At 40.3% G+C, this 18,463-nt stretch overlaps 2 protein-coding genes across 3 annotated transcripts; both read left to right on the top strand.

Moving 5' to 3' along the window:
* Nucleotides 1–250: 250 nt before the first annotated feature.
* LOC127600099 (nuclear receptor-binding protein-like) lies at nucleotides 251–12,098 on the top strand. 2 transcript variants are annotated; one of them, XM_052064432.1, is made up of 18 exons: nucleotides 251–533; nucleotides 759–1,106; nucleotides 1,817–1,939; nucleotides 2,026–2,127; nucleotides 2,275–2,364; nucleotides 3,984–4,024; nucleotides 4,109–4,203; nucleotides 4,441–4,524; nucleotides 5,015–5,073; nucleotides 5,160–5,258; nucleotides 6,012–6,144; nucleotides 6,384–6,474; nucleotides 6,646–6,696; nucleotides 7,025–7,160; nucleotides 7,257–7,310; nucleotides 7,431–7,494; nucleotides 8,999–9,054; nucleotides 10,299–12,098. In XM_052064432.1, the coding sequence occupies exons 2-18, from the start codon at nucleotides 888–890 to the stop codon at nucleotides 10,356–10,358; spliced, it is 1,557 nt and encodes a 518-aa protein (XP_051920392.1). In that variant the 5' UTR covers nucleotides 251–533; nucleotides 759–887; the 3' UTR covers nucleotides 10,359–12,098. The 2 variants fall into 2 exon arrangements, 1 of the variants encoding a protein (XP_051920392.1); XR_007962272.1 differs by lacking the exon at nucleotides 6,384–6,474 and having other exon boundaries at nucleotides 7,431–9,054.
* Nucleotides 12,099–12,570: 472 nt separating this feature from the next.
* Nucleotides 12,571–17,296, top strand: LOC127600100 (keratinocyte-associated protein 3). Its single transcript, XM_052064433.1, has 6 exons — nucleotides 12,571–12,729; nucleotides 14,008–14,192; nucleotides 14,900–14,959; nucleotides 15,041–15,238; nucleotides 15,843–15,977; nucleotides 16,110–17,296. Exons 1-6 carry the CDS (start codon nucleotides 12,717–12,719, stop codon nucleotides 16,179–16,181), a joined length of 663 nt encoding a protein of 220 aa, XP_051920393.1. The 5' UTR covers nucleotides 12,571–12,716; the 3' UTR covers nucleotides 16,182–17,296.
* The last annotated feature ends 1,167 nt before the right edge of the window (nucleotides 17,297–18,463 follow it).

Genomic DNA, 18,463 nt, shown 5'->3' with positions numbered 1-18,463 from the left:
AATAGACCCAATGGTCATTTATAAGACGTCGCAACTGTGGGGAAAACGTGTTCTAGATGTATTTTAAAATTAATTTGGCTTTCACATACCATGAAAGTTGGCACTATGTTATATAACCACTACAATTACAGTCAAGCAACAGTATGTGATTATTTATAATTAATTTCAAGTTTTAAATGGCCGAAAATGTAGATTTATTTTCAGTCAATGACGTCACACTGCGTCGTGTAGCGCAAAGAGGTGCTCCTCAAGTGCTGCCCTGCCCCTCCCACTCCTGCCACTGAGAGACTTGAAAACCGACAGCGAATTTCATGACGAAGTCGTTTAACTGTCCGGTTTTTGTCCCTTCGCCGCCTTTGCCACCAACATGTAACCCTCCATTACTTGTCGTGGCGTCAACTTTGTGCTACACGGTAAACTTTTTCGTGTACGCCGTCCTAATGTCATGCTAACACGCTTTTTATTTACCTTTATTAGCTCGTTAGCTGTGAAAGTTAGCGAAGAAGTGCAAGACAACGTCTTAAACGCTAAAGGTGAGCATTAGCAAAAGACACAAGTGAATTAAATGGACTGGAGTCGTAAAGTGTGTGCGTTTTTTAATTCAGCCTTGTATCTGAGCAAAGTTTGTTCTATGGTTACAACCAGATTTTTAGGACGTCTAGAGAGAACAGAAGTGTCAGGACTTGTGTGTGATTGTTTTTTTTAATTGACTCCTCCCACTTTTACCTAACTGTTATGTGTGTTATGTGTTTTTGCAGCCTCGCGAATCTCAAAGCAAGCCTTCTGAGATGATGGACGTGTAACTAACTCAAAAGAAGAAGACCCACCGTCGCTCACACAGCTCAGTAGCAGCAGAGGAGGACAATCCAGCCTGGAAAAGTGGTGTCATGATTGCGGAGGCAGATGGGAAAGGACCCCCGCCTGCAGAGGCTAACAAAACTGAGTCCGCGGCGGGATACATGTCGTGTAATGCTCAGCAGGTACAAAGTGGGGCCCCTACACAGCCCGCTGCCTCCACCACCACTGAGGAGGAGGATGAAAGTGAAGATGAGTCTGACATCCTGGAGGAGAGTCCCTGTGGCCGTTGGCAGAAGCGCCGAGAAGAGGTAAGAAGCAAGGAAGACAGACAGACAAAACAGGTGGCTGGATCGACAGATGAGTGACGGGTAGATACGAGACAGACAGACAGCTGTATTGACTAGATGGGTGAATGTGATGCGAGTTGAATTCTATCTTGGCGGTCCACTTGAAGTGCAACATTCATTTCTTTAAAGGCAATAATTTTCCTGACAAAAATAGGGCCAAGTAGAGTAGAGGCCGCAGTGGAACTACAGTAAACAAATGAGAAGAAGAACTCGATCGTTTCAATTGTCCATATCAGGATAGCGGGTAAGCTGGAGACTATCCCAGCTGAGTTTGGGTGATCAGCAGCATGCACACTGGATTGGTTACTAGACAATCACAGGAACACACAGCCATTAGCATTGATGCCTAAAGAAAATTTGAGCAAGTCTGGGGAAACTTTTTTGCTCAAAGTCCAGATTTAACATTTAAAGTGGACAGAAAAGACAGGTAATTCATAAATGAGGTAAAAATAAATACAGGGAAAATCTTTGTAAAATTGTATATTTTAATTTTAAAAATCATTTAATTGTTAATATTTTCAACTCATGTAATTACAATCAATTATTCAATTACTCCACAAAATAAATTACAAAAATGTTATTCATGCAATGCATTATTCATCCATTATTGTTGCTGTTGTCATGCATTTAAAATAGAATCTTGTGACTGATTTTTTTTTTTCTTTCTTTAGGTGAATCAGCGAAATGTTCCCGGGATAGACACGGCATACTTGGCCATGGATACTGAGGAAGGGGTGGAGGTGGTGTGGAATGAAGTCATGTTCTCAGAGAGGAAGAACTTCAAGCTGCTGGAGGTCAGGCCTCAATACATGAGAAATAATCGGTAGATTGTTAGTTGTGAAATTGTTTTTAAAACTTTATATCTGCATGCTGTGTTCAGGAGAAAGTGAAGGCTGTTTTTGATAACCTAATCCATTTGGAGCATGCAAATATTGTCAAGTTTCACAAGTACTGGATTGACACCAAGGAGAACCGAGCTCGGGTAAGTCATGTCAGCTGAATACTCATTCCAGTGGCTTCATAAACGGATACAAATAGTGGATACTTAATTTGTATATATTCTACTTTATATCTGCTCTTTATTAAAATGTTCATACAAGCATCACAAAGACCTAACATTCTCTCTTAGGTGATTTTTATTACGGAGTACATGTCATCAGGAAGCTTGAAGCAGTTTCTGAAGAAGACCAAAAAGAATCACAAAGCTATGAACGAAAAGGTAAGAACTGACTGTGGAATTGTGATGTGTATTAGAACAAAGCAAGAATTCAGAAGGTATAACATATGAACATGAAATTGTTTGAACATTGACCATATTGGTTTATGGAACTTTAGGCCTGGCCCGTGTTTAAAAATTAAAATTTAGTGCGCCTCAAGAATTGGTACACAACGTCAGGGATGGAAACCGGTTTTGGGATGCGAGTTAATATGTGCCGAATAAGACCTGCGGGATTCAGTGCAAGCACAGACATATTCACAGCCATTATGTGGAAACTATTTACAGCTATTATGTGCCAAATACACAATGCAGTGATTTGAAAGGAGACGTACAGTGCGGCAAAAAAGTATTTCGTCAGCCACAGATTGTGCAAGTTCTCCCACTTAAAACCACGTCAGAGGTGTGTGATTTTCAACATAGGAACGCTTAACTGTAAGAGTTGAATGTGTGGGGGTGGGGGGGATCCTGTAAATCACATTGTAGGTTTTTAAAAGAATTATTTGTAAGTTCCATAATCCATTTTCTGATCTGTTTATCCTCACAAAGGGTCGTGCGTGCTAGAGCCTATCCCAGATGTCTTCGGGCAGTAGGCGGGGGACACCCTGAACCGGTTGCCAGCCAATCGCAGGGCACACACACAGAACAACCATCCGCGCTCACACTCATACCTAGGGACAATTTAGAGCCTTCCATTAATCTACAACGCATGTTTTTGGAATGTGGGAGGAAATCCATGCAGGCACAGGGAGAACATGCAAACTCCACACAGGGAGGCCGGAGCCGGAATTGCACCTCCGCACTGTGAGGCTGACGCGCTAACCAGTCAACCACCGGGCTGCCCTGTTTGTAAATTATGGTGGAAAATAACTATTTGGTCGAAAACAAATGTTCAATTCAATACCTTTTAATATAAGCTTCGTTGGCAATAACAGAGCTCATATAGTTTTTGTAGGTTTCCACCAGCTTTGCACACACCGTAGCTGATATTTTGGCCCATTCTTACATGCAACACTTCCTGACCAAGTCACAGAACTTCACTTGTCAATTGCCGTGCAAACCTCTATATGTGGCACATGGACACGTCACCAAACAAAAACACCTCCACATCCCCACCACATTGACAACTTTACCAGGCAGCCAAGTATGTGCCACGTATCAGAAGCAAATGCTAATCTGAGCGTCCAACAAATCTTAGTGCAGCTCTGTTTACCTGACGGCTTTGACAGAGCGTTTCAGATGTTGGAGTCTCGCCTTGTAAGTGGCTGTGTGTCTTTGTCCAGCCCAGCTTGTCATGTCACTGTCTGAGAAACTGTATGAGGGTGACTGGCATGGAATTTTGGCACACTGTTTCCCATTAGTTGGCGAGAAGTGCAAAGACAAATGCTGCATCAGATTATGTATCAGAAGGAAAATGAACATTGTTGTAATGTTATTGAATTTTAATATAATCTATGTGATGTATACATTTTTCGAAACAAATTTAAAAAGCTTACATTCTTTTGGTCTTGATAAATTACAGATTTAGACCGTGATTTTACGCAGTGGTTCCAGTGTTTACGCACAGTAGATCCAAACCACAGCTAAAACAAGTCTTTTGATAAGGCATGTGCTTCTGACAGGCTTGGAAGAGATGGTGCACTCAGATCCTGTCAGCTCTTAGGTTGGTCTCGTGCTCCTACATTTTCATGGTCACATGAAAATGATGGGAAATAATGTACGCGAGTCTGTTGTTGCTGTCCTGCAGTTATCTCCACTCATGTGATCCCCCCATCATCCATGGCAACCTGACCTGTGACACCATCTTCATCCAGCACAATGGCCTCATCAAGATTGGATCGGGTATTTAAAGAAAAAAAGACAAGTTTCATTTTCTTTAGTTTGTTCTCAAGCCAAGTGACACCCACATTGTTTTCATTAGTTGGAAGACAAGCCTGCATAATTCTTTCGTGTGGTTAGACTTTAATTAAAATGGACTTTAATCCAGATACACAAAACACAGTCTGCTTTGTACTTTTCTACCCAACTCAATGAAATGTTTATTGATCCTCAACTTGTTTTTTTTCTCTTGAACTGCAGTTGGTCCAGACACCATCAACAACCATGTGAAGACATGCCATGAGGAACAGAAGAACTTGCATTTCTTTGCCCCGGAATATGGAGGTAAGAGAAGGCTAAACGACACAACTGTCCTGTGTAAAGTCAGAACTACCGAATGAGGGGCAAATCAGGCCAGACCAGACGATCTGAATGCGCAATGCTTTGCCACAGTGTGAAAGTTCATACAGTTAAGGCAATTGAGTAGAATAGAGTCGCCTTCATTGTCATTGTATTGTGCTACTGCATAAAAAGGCAAAGGCGGATAGTTTTGTGTGGTCCAGAAGTGGTCTTTTTTTTTTGCACTTATAACCTGTCTCTTTTAACTTCGCCAGCAGAGGGTGCTAGGGGAAGATTTCCGTGCATTTTTTTTAGACTAAAGTGATCCCCCGGTTTCAAATCTCAAATTCTTACAGATGAGCGACTGGCGCCACAGATTCCAACACTAATTGATTTACTGTCCCTGTGACAATGTTGATCCTCAAACTCCTGCAGAGGCCTGGCTTACGGGGGACAATTTTTGACTCTTATTGTCTTCTTGCTTGTCTCCATGCAGCTGTCACTGACGTGAGCACAGCTGTAGACATCTACTCATTCGGCATGTGTGCCCTCGAGGTGCTGGAGTAACCCACAAACAGAATGAAAAATGAAACATGCTCAAGGCCGGTACGAGATGTTCATATACTGTGCGTGCACCGCAGATGGCTCTTTCGGAGATTCAAGGAAACGGGGAGTCGTCATATGTGTCCGAGGATGCCGTCAATACTGCCATACAGCTGCTGGAGGACCCTCTGCAGAGGGTAAGTAAGGCCGAAACACCGTGTGAACTTTTATCTACAAGGTGCCAACCTCGAGGCCTGCGGCGTAGAACAGGCCCATGAAAAACCATGGAAATATGCCAAACTCTGTTTTGAAAATACTGTATGCACTCAACAGGATCCTTATAGCCATTAAGCAACAATCACAAGCATTTGTTAACGTCATCTTTCATTCTGTACCCGAGTTCTAATTTTGGCAGTATATTTTTACTGTGCGTTTTTTTTTTTTTCTTCACTCTGTTTTTCAAAATCCTTTTCAAATTTTGTGTAGGACTGATTGTCACTATTTTAGTGAATGCTGATTTCAAAACAAGCTAAGCATCCATTTTGATAACGTAATCATAGATGGACTGAATGAAGAGAGCACAGTTTGGGAACCTAGTATTTACCTCATCTGCCTGTTCTGAGTTTTGGGGTTTGAATCTTTGCTGTGGCCTTCCGATCTGGAGTTTGCTTTTCCTCCCCATGCTTATTTATGTATGGATACCTCAGTGAATACTTAATTTCTCTGTTGGCGTGAATATGTGCATGACGGAGCTGTATAAAATGTGTGGGTGGATGTATGGATTTTACACCCAACGTTTCACATTGGGTCTGGATAATTTTACAAGCGTCAGTTACAATGCCAAGCTTTGGTAACACTTAAACATACCTTTACACAAAGATCCACAGCCTTCTTCATGAAATGATAGGCAAGAACATTGTTGAGCACAATGTGCGTTGTGTGCTTTTTAGGAGCTAATTCAGAAGTGCCTGGATTGTGATCCGTGTACGAGGCCCACCGCCCAAGAGCTGCTCTTTCACCAGGCTCTGTTTGAAGTGCCACTACTGAAGCTGCTTGCTGCTCACTGTATTGTCAGCCACCAATGTGAGACCCCCTGACACATAGACTGTGTTGTGTTCAGTTGTGTTGTGTGACAAAACCTAAAAAAATTGAGCTGTAATAAATAACAAAAGCAATTTGGTTGACACCCAAGCAGATGGTGGTCGAGCCAGAACATATATTATTAGCCTTTTTGCATCATGACTCAGGCCCAGTTAAATAGGAAACATTTTGTAGAAACCGAGATTTTGCAGATTGATTGTTGATGGCTCATAATTGTCCAGACATGATCCCAGAGAACGCCCTGGAGGAAATAACCAAAAACTTGGACCCTAATCTCATTATCGCTGACAAGAAAGATGATTTTCAGCTCAAGTAAGAACACCTGTTCGCCATCTTTGTCTTTGAGAATAACGACATCGAGTTGGCCTTTTAATGGCAGTTAATTAGCTAATAACCTGCTAACAACATAACTGATGACTTCATAAATATGCAAACAGATCATTTTTCATATCCTTGCCTTTGTTTGTGTTTTTTTCCATTCAGGCTCTCACAGTTTCCCGCCTTGGAACTCGATAAGTTCCTGGAGGATGTTCGGTAAGCAGAAAAGTATATCTGTTTTGAAAGAAAATCAAATGGTTTTATCAGGTTGTTTTGTTCAAGTGTCCACTTGGGGGCAGAAGTGATCTGTTTTGTTTCCCCTTTGTTATCCTCAAATGATGCAGCCGACTTCTTCATATATTAATAAGCCTCCTTGACCTGCTCTCTGTTCATTTTATTTTCCTTCCCTTCTGTCACGCTCTTTTTACATTGCAGCTTACAGGGTGGGTTAGAATGCAATAGGTGGATACGTAACAGAGTAATCTTTCTTCTGTTTTGTCAAAGCCTCTGAAAGTCCATCTCTGTCCTGATCTCCCTCAATCAGAAACGGGATTTATCCCCTCACGGCGTTTGGCCGTTCCTCTCCGAAGCAGCCTCGACAGCAGAATGTTAAATCTCTCGTTGTCGTTCCTTTGGTCAAGTCCCCCACGCCTGAGCCTGTGGAGCTGGAGACGCGGCGGGTGTGTGTGATGCAATGCATAATTTCTGAATAGGAATATGAAAGTGCTTCTTATATTAGAAGGAAATGATTTCGGTTTTCTGTCTGTCTCCTTCAGGTCATTCATATGCAGTGCAATGTTGAACTCATTGAAGAGGGACCCAAATATCATGTAAGCTTATGTGCCTTTCATGATACAAATTTATCAAGTTGGCAATGTACTCTCTGTGGTTTGCTCTCTTGTCCATTCAAAATGATTTTTAAATGAGCTCAACCATTCCTGATTTTTTAGCTGACATTGCTGCTGAAGCTGGAGGACAAGCTGAACAGACATCTAAGCTGTGACATGTTACCTCGTAAGCCACACACCTCGAGCAACACACAAAGCAACTAATAGTGTGGATTAAAGTATAAGTAAAAAATAATTACTGTTAGTTTTATATTGGATGGTTATGGCATCATTGTCTATTCCAAAGCGCGCAGTGTTAATTTTGAGGATGTGTCCATATACGTGCACTGAGGCATGTGTGAAAGCGAGTGTGAGATGCCTGACAGAGCGTGCTAACTATTTTCAGCTGAGACTGTCTCCTCGATTCTTGCACTTTACGTTTCAGCAGATCGCATGTGGGATTTTAAAAATATATATTTCTTCTTGACACAAGTCTATTTCATCTTTCAAAAGCTCAAAATGAACACATCTGTTTGGAACATCATAATTGCTAAAAGCACTGTCTTGCACACACTTACATTTACATATGCAACATTCTGCTTGTGTTCATTTGACAGAACGGCAATGAAATGTCTAATGGACAACCTATCAGCGTTAATGGTCAGAAAAAAAAATGTACTTGCACACGCAGGTATTTGTGTACGTGTAACGTTACAAGCATGTGAGGATCCGGCCCCGAGGGGTGACTGGAGCTGACAGCTGTCACCTCTTGTGTCAAAATATGTCCGTCTTTTCGCGGCTTGCAGTTTCTTGTGTGTCACTGACACACTTGGACACTTAATCCAGTGATTCCCAACCTTTATTGAGCTATGTTTTAAGTTTAAGAAAAATCGTACCGCACACCACTAAACAGAATTCTCATAAAAAGAGGATACCTATGTAAATTTCATGCTTTTTGCCATTTAATGGAAGATCATTTTATTGGTTCTTTCTGTCACTGTACATTGTTGGCATAGATAGAGGGACAAAGATACATTATCTACTGTTAATTAAAAAAAATTCACCAATTAAGTGAAATTTGGTAAGTTCCCGTGGCACCCAGTTACGGCTTTCACGGCACGCTAACGTGCCGCGGAACATTGGTTGGGAATCACCCACTTAATCTCCTGTTTTTACTCACACTCGCTTCTTTTCACACACTGCACGTCAACGCAGTGTCAGACTTCATTATTAACAAAGTAATTGGTGCCCATCAATTATGTAAAAATACACTGCAGGCCTGTCATGGGATCTTGAAATTGTTGAACATGTTATCAAGACTTTAAAAGTCTGAGTGAGAAGCATTTCAACTTTGGGTAAATAGCTTTACATTTTTAATATTATATTTCAATTTCAGTTGTGGTAATGCATTCTGATGATGTTTCATAGTTTGCTTGTAAGGTGTACATAAACTTCTCTTGAAATGACTAAAGATTAAATTCAAATTTTCCAACTAGCCATTAAACATAATAATCAAGGAAGAACAACAGTTCTTTGAAAAAAGTGAATGATCTCAAATCACAACTGGATCAGAACTACATTTTTTGTTGGGGGCGTTAAAAATCAACATCTGAGCAGGATGTTGTGAACATATACCGGTCGTCACGTGAAAGGGATGTAACATGTTTACTAACTGCTGGTTTGGCTTTCAGAAGAAAATATTCATGATTTGGCTGGTGAATTGGTGCAACTGGGCTTCATCTGTGAGGTGTGTACACTTTCTATTAATAGATTTACACCGACTGTGTTCTGTGAGGACGAATGACTGCTGATTGCGCTGCAAAGCCCTCTAGTGTGGGGGTGCCCGTTACGTCGATCCTGATCAGCCGGTAGATCTAAAACAAGTCCCAAGTACATCCGAAGAGTGTCGAGGAGAAAAAAAACAAACAAACAACCATTTGTGTGTCTTTGTACATGTTAGTAATATATTTTTTGTGTTAATGTACGCTGCACCAAAATCTCCTATCAGTCTCCTTTTTACAAAATAAATATTAAAAAAATAAAATAAAGCAGGTAAATCTTGAATTTGATGACGTCACCGGAAGTTGTTTGCGCTCAGCAGTCTGCAATTGCAGCTTGTGATCAGAGCTATTGCGCTCTATTTTATATCGACATTATTCTCATTCAGAGTTTGCTTTGTGTACAATTCACCGAGGGCACGGGCAAAGAATAGGAACCTAGGAGGGCCCTGGGAAGCACTTTAAAACGGTACGTGTGAGCTACGATAGTTAACAGGCTGCAAAAGTGCATCGCATGCCTCAGTTTCAGGCTGTTTCTCATCATGGCGTGTGTGTATTGGTAAGGGTACATCCCGTGAGGTTAGTTGATCGAAAAATAGACCTTCGGTCCAAAAAGTTTGGGCACCCCTGCTCTAGTGTGTTTCACTTGAAGAATTTGATGCACAATTGCTATTACATATACGTACACTGTGACTCACTTTGCCACCCACACTGTATTCACTCATCTGAGTGTGCAAGAGTGGAGAGGCTTTGGATCCATATTTCTCCACAGCAGGATGGTACACAGAGCAATCAGTTCCATTGGTTGACATTCGTAGGCAGGAAAGGTTCCAATATAACTACTTTTGGGCACCCGGTGGACAGAGGATGATCAGGAACGATGTGCAGGTGTATATTAATACACGGCTCCCGGTTATACACAGGATTTCATGGTAATATGCCCATACTGAAAAGAAAGGAAAAAAGATTAAATAGAATTTAGATTTAGAAAACATTTCATGGGAATAGTTTGCTTTTTTCCCAAGAATTAAGATGCAATATTGTGAGTCACAATATTGTGGGAATAAAGTTGTCATTTTAGAATCTTCAACAGTCATTCCCTAATACAGTTGGACATTATTTTCCCGATAGTTTTACGATGATATTTTCACAGTGGTGATTCACGGGTGTCGATATGGTCATCATGGATTAAGTTGATGTGTTCTCTACGCAGATGGACCAAACCAAAATAGCCTCACTCCTCGAGGAAAGCTTCAGTCAAGCACTTAACTAGCACCAGGTGCTACACGATATTTTCCCTTTACAAGCACTCACCATGCTGGATTCCTGAAATTGAATGTGACCAAAAAAAGCGTTTGTTTCTGTTACATCAAGGATGAACCCCACAAGTGCATTTAATTGATACCAAATAAGCTACGCCGTGCCTATCTGCAACGTCAATTCACATGATGCACCCTGTTGATTGATTCTCATTGATCTTTTTACGTGACAACACATTCCCAGCTCTTTGACCATCCTGTCAGGTTCTATATAAAGTATTAGTCTCACAACTGTAGTGTGGAAAGCAACAAGCATTAATGCCTGAAAGCTTAGTTGTTCAGCAGGCCTTTGGAACAAGAGCACGATTCTGCTTGTCGCGCGTGTGCTGCCGATCTTGCCGAGTATCTGTAAACTGTTACTGTGAGGGGCTGTGAACTCAGTGTTATGTTTTTCTCTTGCTTTTTGTTTTTATATGTCCTTCCACTTTAAAAACGTCTCATCTCAATTCGCTTCTTTTGTCTTATTTGTTGTTTTACCAGTTTTACCGAGAGTACTTTTTTCGCCTGTGCCTTTTACACTGATATCAGCTGCCATGTACTGTTGTTAAAAAAGGCTTTTCCTAATGTACGCCCATTTTCAGGAGATAGTTCCACACATTCTATGTGTTACAGATATTGTGTAGAATGTGTGTTCCTCTTTCACATAGTATGCTTTGACACCATCATGGTAAGCGTCTGTGGCACTTTGCAAACTCTATTGGCGTTTGCCCTTATTTTTCATTTCATGGCAGGGACACTTGAGTGGAATAACAATTTGGATCCATTTGTTGCCTCCAATTTTTTTGCATGGTGCATAGTCTCATGAGAGGCAGTAAGAACACAAAAAATAGTTCAGCCATTACCTCCAAAGTCCGAACAATCCATTGTTCTAATGATCTCAAATTTATCATTTGAATTATGGTGCAGAGTCATCTGTACTCTTCTGTTGAAACAAAACTAATATACTATATGTAGTCTCCCTTAACTTAGAGACATAAAATGTATTTTGTGTTCTTTTTACTACCATTCCTGTCTTTTGTTTAGTTAGCCATAATGTACTGGAGAGCAGACTGTCGAGGAAAAACCGACCATGTTGCTATTTTGCACAAGAGTATGCGCTTCCACAGGCCAATAAGTAAAGTGGTGTGGGCCCGGGTTGTCATTGTTACCTTTAGAGAGTTCCTTTCCAGTGTACATTCCAATGTTATTTTATTATTAGCAATATCGTTGTGTATAAGCAGGGCACTGATAAGTGCAAGCCGTTTTCAATATCGCACATCAGTTTCCAGTCACCAGTGGTACCCTCCTGTAGTGGCAATGCTCAAAATTCAACCCCACAATGCCCCGAAAAAAGTGTCCTTCTTACTGAGCTCAAGTTTCTGGATGAATCCACCTCCCAAGTTTTAATGTGAGGCATATTCCCCCAGAAATTGTTGGTCGGATACCAAACACTTTTATAGAGTAAGTGTTCAAAAAGATAAACCTGTCCAACAACACTATTAGTGAATCATGTGTACTTCAATTCATTTTGTTACATAATCTTTCTCAGTGTGGAGTCAAGGTGTTCACCTGGGAATTGTTTTTCCTCCAAATTTTGCATTTGGGTTTTGTGTGTGTCAAGAACGTCACTTTGTTGTTGTTGTTTTCTACGAAGTGCATCTTGACAGAATGTGCAAATGATGACTGCTCTTTCAAATAAATGTGTGAAAAGCTTCTTTGGTCGTTATGTTTGGTGCAACAATCCAATCATGGCATATTTTCAACATTTCCGACGAGTTTCGCTGTCCAAACGTGTAATTGTATACATGTTGGAACGCGCCAACTATCAAAACCTTTTTCAAGCCCTTATTCAACTACATCTGAGTGGAACTGATATTGAAATAGTTTAATTGACCCAAATGTCCAAACGCTGATGTAAAATGGCAAATAATAAAGCGTAATGTAGTTAAGAACAAAACCTGGATCTTTTTTCCGTTTTGTTTGGCACCATCAGTTAAACCTACTATGTTATTTCATTTTAATGTTGAGCTCGATGACGCATGCACAGCCAGGTAGTTAGTGTAGAATAAAACAATGGAAACAGAGCATTCTTATACCGCGTGAAATCTTGCGTTCGTAATAGCGAAACATCGTATGTCCTGCCATAGTGAGGACCCAAGATTCAAGTAGTTACCGTAGGTAAGGCAGGTACGCGTCAGGTGGGTTTTGTGACGTCATACAGGAAGTGGACAGTGCAAACTGGGAAGCTGTTGTAAAAAGTCGTTCGTAAACTCAGGACATCCTTACGATATCTATATCATATTCAAAAGAAGCCACCTTCTCCAGAAGAAGAAATGTGTACTTTTGGTGAGTTCTTGTAAAATTGAATCGACGAGCTTTGTGTCAATATCGCTTTTGACGGTTTCGATATATTTTGCCCGCGTTCACGGCGAGCAGGCCTACTGCGTGAAAATAAGTCGGTCAATAAAACGTTGGATGGTGGAGTCGACCTGCTTTATAGTGTGTTTATATCCGCTCACTCATTCATTCTACCTAAAACAGTGATCAAAGGCATATTGATGATTAAATATGTACGGTAAGTGCAACAAAAAAATAATGTCCCCCCCCCCCCCACCACCCCCAGGGAGTGACGACAAAGGCTGTAAAAAAAAAGCTTCACTGTGGTCAAAGCTTCACATCTCATCAGTGCTCCTTTGTAATGCGGAATGTGGATTCATGTAAAATAATTGGCCTACTTTCAAAGAGGAGATGCAGTAAGTAAGTGAGTCACTTTTCAAATCTAATTTGTGTATTGTGAATTGTTTTATGTCTTCTGACCACTTGGGAAAAAATGCTGTACATAATTTCTCGCTCTCGGATGATCTGCAGTGCAGTTCTACACAATACTGCACACTACAACAATAAATCTGTTCTTCAATGAATATTTTATATTGAATAATTTTATTGTATTGTTGTTTTTAATCCATTCTCATGTGTAATGTCTGTTTCATTTATTTATTTTATTTCCTGGCGCTCCAATTCCCCAGCCAAATGATTTCATCTGCAACCTCATCTCAAGGCTGATCAATGTATATTAAGTTCATTTACAAAATTTATTGTGATTGGTTTACCTACACAAAAAATGTAAACTCCAAATGGCATTATCACATCCTTTTGATTTATTTTTATATTTGTATATAGTTTAATTGAGAATAGCACCATTAACCTAATTGTAAATTGTAATTTTAATAATCTGTCAGATACTAATTTCATATCTGTGGACAATGTTTATAGCTTCTAATTTAGCAACAGAAGAGGCCCGAAAATGATTTGTCTTTTTAAAGTGTTCATTGTAATTTAAAAAAAAGTTCAGTCAGATTTGTCGCCCAATACAGTAGTTGTAACTCGAGCGGCGTGGAAGTTGACTGGTTTACACGCCAGCCTCACAGAGCAGAGGTTGCAGGGTGATGGATGGACGAATAGATAACTGTAACTAATGTAACACGTGAGTGTTTGTTCTTTATGATAAACTACATGCCTTGGGCACAAAAGAGATACAAATAAGTGAAATGTTTTGTTAGTACAGTAAATGAAAATGTACACTTTTAGTATGTCACGCACGTTTGGCTTGTGTTGTATTTGCAGATAAGGAAAAGGGGCCAAGGAGATTGATGCGAAAAGGTTTAGCACTCATCTTGGTGGGTCATATTAACTTCATCCTTGGTGCGATAGTCCACGGCAGTGTCCTGCGACACATTTCTAAACCAAGCCAAGAAATCACCACAGAATACACAGCAGTTAACATAATTTCTGTCACCTCAGGTCTACTGGTGAGTTCAAGTATTCACTCCTGCATTCTTTCAAACTTACCAAGACAGTCTAGGTAGAACTTTCCCTTTTTAGTGAATTTTGCTCCAGTGCATTTACTGTAGTAGGAAAAAACAGACGGAGCATGCCTAGTAACAAGAGTTAGTTTGACAATACAGTCACATTGCTCCATTATGTTGTGCTGCCACATTAAGCAGAAAGTAATCACGATGGCACAATTATCCACTGTATCGAAAGATAATACATTGTCTGTTATCATATATGGAACTATAATAGAAGGCAAGTTTATTTCCTTTACTGATGTTATATAATAGGGCACTTCAACATGCATTCAATAAGTAAAAGAGACAAATTTTCTTCTGTGTCATTATTATTGTGGCGAATGACTGGGGCGTTGTAATAAAAAAAACAATCATGTGTGTACCAACATCGAGCATCGTGTTTCATGTCACAGTCATGGTGTCTGTGGCTCAGCTAAACTCTGTGTTGGCCAGGCGCATGTTTGCGATCGGAAATATTGACCAGATTAAACATTTACAGTTGTCGGCTTGAATGTTTGAATGACTTTAATCAGAAAAGCATCATCGGGGTAAACTTTGACCTAATTTTGTGTGTGTACTCCAGACATATATTGCTTTTGGCAGTAGAATAATATGGTCAGTTGTCTTTGTTCTGCTTAGAGAGTTATGTAAGCGTCTCGACATTTCAGAGCATTGCAACTGGGATCATCGCCATTGTGGTGTCGAGGAACCTTCGTCTGTTTAAATTGGTAAGACTTCTAGGTCACCTCAAATCAAACTTGAATCTGAGCCGTCACTGTTTGGTATAACTTGCCGTTATGTGTTTCCAGCACGTTGGACTTCTGCTAGCCTCGTTCCTGAATGCCCTGCTGTCAGCAGCGTGCTGCGTCGGCCTCCTCATGGCCATCGGTGTGACAGTCTCTCACAATGGTCAGGGCCTGATGCGAGGGTGTAACGACACAGTGGTGCCTGCCAACGCTCGCTCTCCCGTCAGCGCACAATGTCCGTTCGACACCACACGCATTTATGTAAGTCTTAACTCTTCTTTTTTTTTTTTTAATGGACAATGATGAGAAGAATGGATAGCTTATACTGTAGACCAGGGTTGGGCAAAATATGGCACCTGGACCACATAGTATCCACTCCATTCTTTAATCAGCTACAGTGAGCATTTCCTGGACCTTTTCAAGAATCCTTCAATACTTGTTGCATTAATCTAGTTTTTTTCTCTCCAAGTTCTGATACGGTTGTTTTTTTTATGTTTAATCACACCCCAGTTTGAGTTTACGCTAAATCTAACACAACCAATCGAAATACACACATTATATTTAACCAAAATATTTTTATTTCCTTTTTTTTTTTTTTGTAAAACATCACAAGTGCTAATGCTCAAATTAGCATCGACCTCCAGGAGTGATATTTCTTCAAATAATGAATAATGCACACAAATTTCATCCAAGCAATATAACACTAGTCACCTTGTGATTTGTGCGACATGGCCACCTGGGGGTAGTGTAATACTTAAAACACACAAAGAAGACATTATAGCCTAATATAAACTCTGGCAAGTGTCCTTATATTTGTTTCTATTTTTCACCATGGTTGTTGTTGGGGTTTTTTAATATATCATAGGACACCACTCTGGCGATATGGTTCCCCAGTGCTGTGTTGGCAGGAGCAGAGTGTGGCCTGTCTGTGTGGTGTTTCATCGTAGGACTGACTCTCAGGGGCCTGCTGGCCTGTGGAAAGACCTACTACAAAGAACAGGTGTGTGTGTGTGTGTGTGTGTGTTTGCGTGTGTGTGTTTGCGTGCGTGCGTGTGAGCAGTAATGCACAAGGGCTGTAAAATGTTGTGAGTTATTGGTTTTCTCACACCTTTTCATCCTTCCTCTCTCACAGTTGGAGGAAGGGGTGGAGAGCTCGCCGCACAGCGCACGCTTGATTGGCCAGAATGTCAACCCTGATGCATGAGAGAAGAAAAGGGCTGGAAGTACGACACTCCATTCTTTCATGTCCTTAAATCTTGAAGTACTTACAGAGTTTTTAGTTGAGCGGCCTGATTCATTTCGTTCAACCTGACTAAGAGTAAATGCATTCAAAGTCTTTGATCCACAGTGTTGATGGAGTCACAGTCAGACCACTTTTGAGTGTGCAGCACGTTTGCTTTGATTTGTCAGTATCATTTTTGTGCTAAAAGGCCTGTTCAGTATGAAGGAAAGTATCCAGCCCTCCATCCATCCATTTTCCGAGCTGCTTATCCTATTGTACCTTTTTATTCATGTTTAAATATTTTTTTATTAGCCTTGTTAGAATTTAGACATTTAGCTATGTATGTTTAGACCATTTGTTTGGTGTATTTTTGGTGGACATTTTGAAACACTCCTTAAATATAATGCCATTGAGGATTGTATACCTCATTTATGACAATATTTTCTTCCCAATAATATGTTCTATGAACCTCCACTAGTTTAAACATGGCATTCTGATTAATATTGCATTTGTGGAATATGAATTAAGCAGGAAAATCAACCCGTTTTTAGCCATCTTAGGATTTTGCATTGGTGGAAAATTACCTCACAGGTAACAGCCAATTATGGCTCAGCGTCTGGAAACGGGTGAGCTGTGATTGGTCGTTACCTGAACCCTGAACAACCGAGATGTCATTTCAATTGACAGCAAGTGGCAAAATGGCTGGCCCGCTGAGATGGACAAAAACGGGCGAATGTTACTGCTTAACCCGTATCCTCAACCCCAATATTAATCAGAATGCTATATTTAGACTAGTTGGGTTCCATGGAACATATTATTGCAAAGACAATTTTAGAGTTGACGTCCCCTTGAAAATAGCTTGGACTCATTAAGATGCAGTGATTGGAAATACATACGTCATTTGGAAGTTTGGTTCAAGAGAAACTCATGTTATTGTTCAATATGTAACCTCAGGGGTGTTGACCACAAAATTGTTAGGTCTGTTTAAAAGCAAAGCGGAAAAAAATACACTGAAAGACAGAGCGAAGGTTGCTGTTTATATATATTGGAGCTCTGACATTTGAATGGGCAAATACAAGTAAACCGATTTATCTTTAGCCTGCAAAGAGTTGAATTTGGAAATATAGTGTTATGACGTTGAGGACATGTGAGTACTCGCTGAACACTATTTTTCCATGTTAAGAGGTTCAACCAGAATGTGGGCCAGCAGTCTTAGCATTCACAGACCTCAAACACACACACACACACACACACACACACACACACACACACACACACACACACACACACACACACACACACACACACACACACCAGTGACAGAGAGGATCACATCACATCAGCCATGAAACGGTTAATCTAGTGCTGTGCTCAATCGTGTGGAAGGGAATCATAGCACGCAGCACTAATCCTGACTGTGTGAGGGATAAATATTGACATTGTGCTGCCTGATACAATCACTCAGTGATCAGTCTGTGAGGCCCGTGCCATCAGGCTCAATTTGGGGTCACCACATAGCTTTTTCTCCATGAAAACACAAGCGCTAATGAGGATGTGGTCCTTGTACTATCAGGACAAATGGCTCCAATATGACCGATGCGCTGTAAATATTTTCCATCAATTTCAGTTCCTGAAAATTTGCATTTCCTCAGTGTTTGAAATGTTTTTTAATAACCTGCAATGACCAAGTGAGCAGGCAAATCCAAAATGTATTATGTACTGTCCCTTAATTTCGAAATTGATTTGCTCCGCTGAACTGATTTCAATTTGTTGACAAGCAAAGAGGAACATGTCAAGATTTTTTTATTTGTGTCAAGACATTTCCATTGTTACTTCCAGGCCAAAGGCAGCTCCTAATGTATAATTTCAATTAAAAAAACTAACAAAAACATTGTACGCATTTTTTCCCCACCATTCCTTGTGTTATTATATAACCCCGTGGTCTCTGTGCACTAGGTGTAACATAGGAGTCCACAAGTATTTACATTTAACTGTTTTTACTTGCTTGCAAAAGAACAATGTATTTATGAACACACAAAATTAATCGTCCACAATATTAATGCACATTTTAGAATTAGATCCGATAATTCAGTTCCTATACCAGTAATACAGTATAACACAAATTTGTCTGTCGGTACTTGCCATAGTTTATCACTAAGTTGTGCTAAAGCAAGAGGAAACCTATAAATGCAGTCGAGGGAAAATGCTTGTTTGTATGTTTATTGAGCATATTAGTACATACAATAACAGGTTGACAAAAGTCA

This window comes from Hippocampus zosterae, chromosome 4, assembly GCF_025434085.1.
Source record: "Hippocampus zosterae strain Florida chromosome 4, ASM2543408v3, whole genome shotgun sequence".
NCBI classification, from domain to species: Eukaryota; Metazoa; Chordata; class Actinopteri; order Syngnathiformes; family Syngnathidae; genus Hippocampus; species Hippocampus zosterae.
The sequence above is the reverse complement of the archived record's forward strand: the minus strand, read 5'-3'. Positions and strand labels throughout refer to the sequence as shown.

Coding starts and splice junctions, on each gene's coding strand:
- LOC127600099 (XM_052064432.1), top strand. CDS start 888: ATGATTGCGGAGGCAGATGGGAAAGGACCCCCGCCTGCAGAGGCTAAC. Junction 4,025..4,108: donor CAGATCCTGTCAGCTCTTAG/GTTGGTCTCGTG, acceptor GCTGTCCTGCAG/TTATCTCCACTCATGTGATC. Junction 5,074..5,159: donor TCGGCATGTGTGCCCTCGAG/GTGCTGGAGTAA, acceptor CGTGCACCGCAG/ATGGCTCTTTCGGAGATTCA.
- LOC127600100 (XM_052064433.1), top strand. Junction 15,239..15,842: donor TCGACACCACACGCATTTAT/GTAAGTCTTAAC, acceptor AATATATCATAG/GACACCACTCTGGCGATATG. Junction 15,978..16,109: donor AGACCTACTACAAAGAACAG/GTGTGTGTGTGT, acceptor CCTCTCTCACAG/TTGGAGGAAGGGGTGGAGAG.